This window comes from Haliaeetus albicilla, chromosome 11 (assembly GCF_947461875.1).
Source record: "Haliaeetus albicilla chromosome 11, bHalAlb1.1, whole genome shotgun sequence".
NCBI classification, from domain to species: Eukaryota; Metazoa; Chordata; class Aves; order Accipitriformes; family Accipitridae; genus Haliaeetus; species Haliaeetus albicilla.
Window position 1 is genome coordinate 18,775,669 of NC_091493.1, and position 6,378 is coordinate 18,782,046.

The 6,378-nt window shown below is 49.8% G+C and overlaps 1 protein-coding gene across 1 annotated transcript; it reads right to left on the reverse strand.

Annotated features, from left to right (window-relative positions):
• On the reverse strand, positions 1 to 6,378 carry LOC104315667 (zona pellucida sperm-binding protein 4). Its single transcript, XM_069797629.1, is given in 11 exon segments — positions 1 to 456; positions 587 to 703; positions 1,038 to 1,116; positions 2,472 to 2,619; positions 2,693 to 2,882; positions 3,089 to 3,219; positions 3,557 to 3,654; positions 3,837 to 4,024; positions 4,402 to 4,557; positions 5,126 to 5,428; positions 6,372 to 6,378. Coding segments are annotated over 11 exon segments (1,551 nt in total). The 3' UTR covers positions 1 to 322.

Here is a 6,378-nt window from a genome sequence, read left to right on the forward strand (position 1 = left end):
GCCACCTTAGCCACTGACAGAAATGCAGACACCACCCAGCATCCCTCCTGTCTCAGTGTGCAGCTTCCCAACAGCCCAGGCTGTGACAAGGGCTCCCTCTTGACAGCAGCAGACAGTTAACACTAATACCTGAGCACAGTGATAGCCAGAAAATGAGATGGATTCAGAGAAGCAGCATTTGGAAAGCACTCTCACAGCCATCAGGATAATTTTTGCCTTGAAACAAAGGCTCACAGCCAGGGTCCCCAAGACATACCTATTCAACCCTATGTGCCCTAGGCCAGCAAGGAGCCCCACAGACCAAGTGGGTTTGACAGCCACTTTATTGCAATACATTGATTTCATGCATTACAGGCACCTTCCTTTGCCACAGCACAGCAGCCACAAGCACCATGCAGAGAGCTGCCCCAGCTGCAAACCCCAGAGCCCAGGGGGCTACAGCATGCACAGCTGCTCCTGTGAGGAAAGAGATGCCCTAGTTAACACTCCCCCAGTAAGGCACAGGGATGCCTTAGGGGCTCAGTCGTTCTGCAGGAAAGACTTAAACCAGCCCCCTTCCCCAGCCTGGCTGTGCTGGCACACTTACCATGGCCATCTTTGGCTGTGTACTATCTTAGCTCATCCTGGAGGAAAATCACAGGACCTTTGCTGGAGGCACGGGGGGCACTGTCCTGAAGAAGATGCACAGCACTCCTTTTACCCCCTACAGAGCAATATGAAGGTTTTAGGTGAGAAGTGTATAGCCATGAAGGTCAGCGAGCTTTGTCCAGGTCAGCTTCTCAACACATAAGAAGCTGTGAAGACCAAGCCTTTCCTGTGAGTCAACTGAGAATTAAGAGCCTATGAAGACCTCTGTCTTTTTGGCATAAGGGCAAGGGCCCTTCCTCAGTGGAAAGGAAGCCTTGTCAGTGCCTTGTCAAGCTGGCCATGGCTCAAGGGAAGTAGTCCATAGACTACATGTCCCTCTACCTCCCAGCTTGGAGGCTAGACCCCTGTTGCGCCTTTGGATAGGGAAGCAGGGAGGCTAGGACACTTACTGGCTCTAGCAGGACAAGTGGTGGTGCAGGACACCTGTACAGACTGGTGGCACACTGAAGTACTGCAGTGCAGGAACACCTAGAAAGAATGGGACACAGCCTGGAATCACTCAGGCAGTATCTGTAGACAGGTGATATCCCAGCATGGTGCATTGACCCTGGCCAGCAGCTAAGCACCCATACAGCCACTTCCTCACTCCACTGACCCTGGCCCAGCAGGTTGGGGAAAGAAAAGAAAGAGCAAAAGCAAGAAAACCTGTGGCTGGAGAGATAAAGGCAGTTTGATAAGTGAACAAGAGGGATGAAGGGAAGAACAAAATCAAAGCATAAATGATGCAAAGGCAATTCACCCACCCCACTCCCACAAGCAGACTGATGCCCAGCTAGTCTGAGCATCAGCTACATTGGAAGACAAAATCCTCCAGTACTTATTGCTGAGCATGACATCATACAGCATGGAATATGTCTTTGGCCAATTTGGGTCAGCTGTCCCATCTGTGATGCCTCCCAGGTTCTAGCCTACCCCATGCCTACTCACTTGGCATTGAGAAACAGCGGAGTGAGGAGAAAAAGCCTTGATGCTGTGCAAGCACTATTCAGCAAATGGCTAGAACATTGGTGTGTTATCAACATTGTTTTAGCCATAAATCCAAAACCACAGCACCATATGGGCTGCTGTGAGGAAAGCTAACTCCATACCAGCCAGATGCACTCAGTCACAGAAGGGACAAGGCAGAAAGGTTGCTTTGCCTTGCTTCACATACAGGCTGCAGCCTTGTAGCCCCCACTGCAAGGCAGCTTTGATACTTTACAATACACCTTCAAACTTGGTCAGATTTGGCATTATAGCACTTCTCCCTGACACCTGGGACACAGCTGTCCAAGCACCACTACACTGTGACCACTGCTAGGTAGAGCTGGGACCAGTTCTGGGTATTAATTGATCCCAGGAGCACTAAGCAAACAGTACAAGGCATGATGAACTTCATGAGCTTCTGAGCAGTTAAGTCACATGAGTTTCAGAGCCCAGATGCTTCCCAAGTACCAAAAGCTATTTCCGTCATTTTGGCCAAGAAATTTAGAGAATATTGATTAGCATAGTTAGACCACACACCCTAAGCTAGTTCAAGAGAACAGCTTAGGCAGCAAGCTAGTACTTGTTTAAGTAGATCTACACTTTCAGTAGTGTCACTTTCTGTCACACCCCTCCAGTGGTGCATCTTACCTCTACCACATTTGTCTCAGGGAAGGGGAGGGAGAAGTGTTTCTTGCATCAGCCTCTCCCCTTCTGTTTCAGGAGGGGATTTTGCTAGTCTTTGGGCCCCCTCCCCTCCACAAGGCAGCCAAGAGTCTCATAGTTATGAAGTGGTTCTTATTGCTCATACATGTAACTTGTCCTCAATAGGAAGCTAAGCAACCAGGACAGGATCTTACCAGCCCAGAGAGCATCTCTTGGGAAATAGAGTCCACAAAGGTGAATGTGTAGAGGGTGAAACACTGGTAATGAGATGGGAACAGTAGTCCTGAGGCAAGACTCAGAGGCACCAGCTGTGTCTGATAGTTATTCCCTGCATAAGGGCACCTGAGAAGGAGAGGTCAGCAGTGAAAAAAGTGCAAGTCTTGCCCTGACCCAAAGCTATTTACAAGTCACTCACCCATCCACCAAAACAGGCCACTGCAGCTGTTGCTGGGGATTGATACTTGGTGTGGCCCAGCAGTGGTGCAGGACCAAAACTAGGTCTGTGTCTGTTCTCTGAAGGATCTTGACTTCTGCATAAACAGGGTCTCTCAGTGTCTTCACAACAGGATAGTCACTGTCAGTATAGTAGGAAGTATAGCTTCCATCTGGGACAGAAGAAACCTAAGAGCCATTTTAGAGCAGGAACAAAACAGAAGGGGGCAACCTGAGAGCATCCTTTATAGCCATGTAAGTTCCCACCATGGCAGGGAAGCAGCAGTGCCAGGTTCACCCATCAATACTCCCTTACTACTCAGCAGAGACCAGAGCCCTGCACCAAGAGGCTTGAGCAAGTCCTACAAACCTCTCATACCTGAGGCAATACGCAGCTCCAAGGACAGAGGATCTGGCTGGGACACAGCAGGGAGCATTGGCAATGTGAAGACCTGAACACTCAAGGGAATGAAGCTCCCAGTGATGGAGTATCTACAGTGGACATGTAACCTGGTGGGACAGGAAAACCCCAAATCAAACAGATAAGAAAGGAGATAGAGTGACCTTTCTCCAAGATGGCAATGTAATATCCGCTTTAATTAGTCATATCCCCAATCTTTCCTTCAACACTTCCTTTTAACAAATACTTGGAATTCTCTTCAGAGTTCAGATTTGAGTCTGCAGAGTGTCAGCGATCAGCACCAGCTTTATTCCCACTAACTAGAGAAATACCAGTCCCTAGCATACTCCAGTGCCCTGTAGGGAATTCAGAGCTTGTGACAAGCAGGAATTTTTCTAGTGACGTTGAACACAGTGGCACCCAGAAATACCAGCCCCAGGGTAATACCTGAAAGTGCTATCCCTAGTGACAGAGCCAAGGCTCCCAGTCTTCACATCCCTGGATGCCACCAACTCATTCTCATATATGGCCTGGTCTCCAGTCACCTGGAATGACAGACCAGGCACTGTTGCTGCAGTAAAATCAAGCTGGATTAATGCCATGCTGGAGAACAGTATTTGGCCTCTGGAAGTCTGTAGGGTGCCCATTAAGTAGTCAAAGCCATGTCAGGTTGTTCCAGGTCTGCAAGCTCCTGCTAGTCCAGCCTAGTGACAGCTACAGATCTCACCTGAAAAGTGGTGCCACAGGCAGAGAGCAGGAACTGGTACACAACAAAGGCATTGTTTTTCATGACAGGGACACAGCCAGTACTGTGTCCACTGGTCAGTTGCACAGAGTCCAGGATAATGGGTGGCAGGGTCACATCCCGAGAGACAGCAATAGAAAACTGGCCATCTGGTGTGCAATGAGCTGTCACTAGAGGAAAAGATATAATCAGTCTTGAGCTCAGGGAGAAGAGGGATGGAAAGGAGGCTTGAACATCACAGCAAAGACAAGGCCAGCAAGTCCTGCAAGTTCTCCTGCCTGTAACCCGCAAAGCAAGTGCCAAGCACAGCAAGACAAGTGCAAGCAGCTCTAACAACAACACTGATTCTAGCCATAAACCCAGGTCTGTTGCAATATACATGAATGGGCTGGACACTTCAATGGGACAGAGTATTCTTAACAGCCAAAAAAACCAGCCATAAGCCACCTGAAGAACTGGTACACACCAATCCTGCTCTGCCAGGGAAGTGAGGAATCCCAGTTTGCAGCTCCTCCAGGAGGAGGGGAGGACAGTTGCTCACGCTTACCTGTGTTACCAAAGTAACAAGGCTTCACCCTGTCCCTAGGGTCATAGCAGCAGCCTCTCACTTCACAGTCTCCCTGGCTGATAGGCAAGGAAGCACACAGCAGCCGGTCTTGGCTGAGGACAGCAGAACAGACACTACTGCTTGGAGCATCCAGGGCTGGAAGAAACAGCAGGAGTTTGCAGCTAAAGCACAAGAGAAGTGGGACAAAGATGGAGGACACTGGTGGAAGGTGTCCTGGTGAGTCTGCATACAAATTAAGGGAAGTTAGACTCAGATGACAGTCAAATACATGGCCTGGAGCTGGCATGGAAGCCTGCTCAGAAGAGACCTGCGTTTCCCTGGAACAGATACTCCCCCTGAAGCCATGTACAGGAGACTGGACTGCATGGGATCTGTCAAGATAAAGTGTTCTGGTTCAACTGTGGTAGTCAGGAAAATCATTGTACCTAGTTTCTGGCTCAATCCCTGAACTTGCAGGGACTCATGCAGTCAGAATATGTCTAGGAGACACAAGGAACATTCACCTGCTGACCCTACAAAGGAGCCACAAGTCCTCAGCAAGTTGGTGGCTCCTGTGTCCAAACCCTTCTCCAGGGAGTCTTCTGCACAGCAGTAAGTCCCCCTTCCCAGCCCCCAGACTGACTAGGAACAGTAATCCTAAAGGAAGGGCACTCACCACCACAAGACACAAGCAGGGTTTCCCAAGGAGCTGTCAGAGTCTTACCAGGAAGGTCCACAGGGCACCTGAGCAGCTTTTCTTCATGAAGAGCCTTTTGTCCAGCAGCATCTGTTCCTTCAAGCCCAACCAGCATGAAGTAATTGCCATCCTGGGGGAGAGCCACACCAGTCAGGGCACCCAGAGCAGCAGTAGCCACACTCCCAGCAGAACCCCTAAGGTCACTCACCCATTCAAAGATGTAACAGCCAGTATAGGAGACTGATACTTTCCTGGAGCCATCTGGAGTCCCAGATACCAAAAGCCCACAGTCAGAGTTATTCTGCAGAGCATGGGCTTTCCCCTCAGTATCTAGGGAAAGAGGACACAGCAGCAGGAGCTTCAATATCCCACATTGAAGATGGGGTCCACTACAATCCTACCTTTCTGTAGGAAACAAGGCCCTAGCCAGTATCAGGGTCTGGGCCAGCAGGGGTGTGGGAGGGAACCCAACAGCCAAGACCATCTAGATCCAGGCACAGCACTCCACCAAAACCCTTGACTGTTGGGTGATATAAACAGCCCCCTGGTTACGCAAGATGCTGTGAAGCTGTTAGACAGCACTTCACATCAAAACCTGCCCCTTTCTCCTCATTCCAGGCATACCTCTGCACTGTGCAAAGATACAGCAGTAAGAAAGCCTCTTGACACCACCCTCACTTACCCCAAGTAGTCAGCACAAAGGAACCATTCCCTTCCCAGCCTGGAGGTAAGGCGAGCTGCAGACTTTCCTGGCCACAAGCCAGCAGGGTGGGATCAGAAAAAACACTTCCCTGAGCTCCCACAACAAAAGCAAGGGGACCAAGAAACCCCCAGAAGAGCATAGCTCCAAATGTAGCCCTAGGCTGTCCTGCAACACCCATCCCACTCTCTTACTAAGGACCATAAAGCAGCTGTTCTTAGCCTAGCCCTTTTAAATTGTGGAGCCAGCTGGATCAGAAATTCCTGAAGTGTCCAGGTGGACCCAGCCCAGCAGTTTAACACCTTCTATTGCCCTCACCTGGCCCTGAACCCATCACAGTCTGCTTGCACCCTTTGAAGAAAACCACATGGCAGGAGCTGCGCTTATTTCAAGATATAGGCCTGTACTCATACCCCTAAGCTGGGAGGAACTCATCTGTGCAATTTACTATAGAGCCCCAGGAGTGTCTTCAAACCCTTTTTTCTCACCCTGAGTTCTTTCCACTGCTGACCCATCCAGGACATCCTCCTGCTTTTCCCCATGTACCCTACTGCTGCTCTAATTGCTCATTACACGTCAT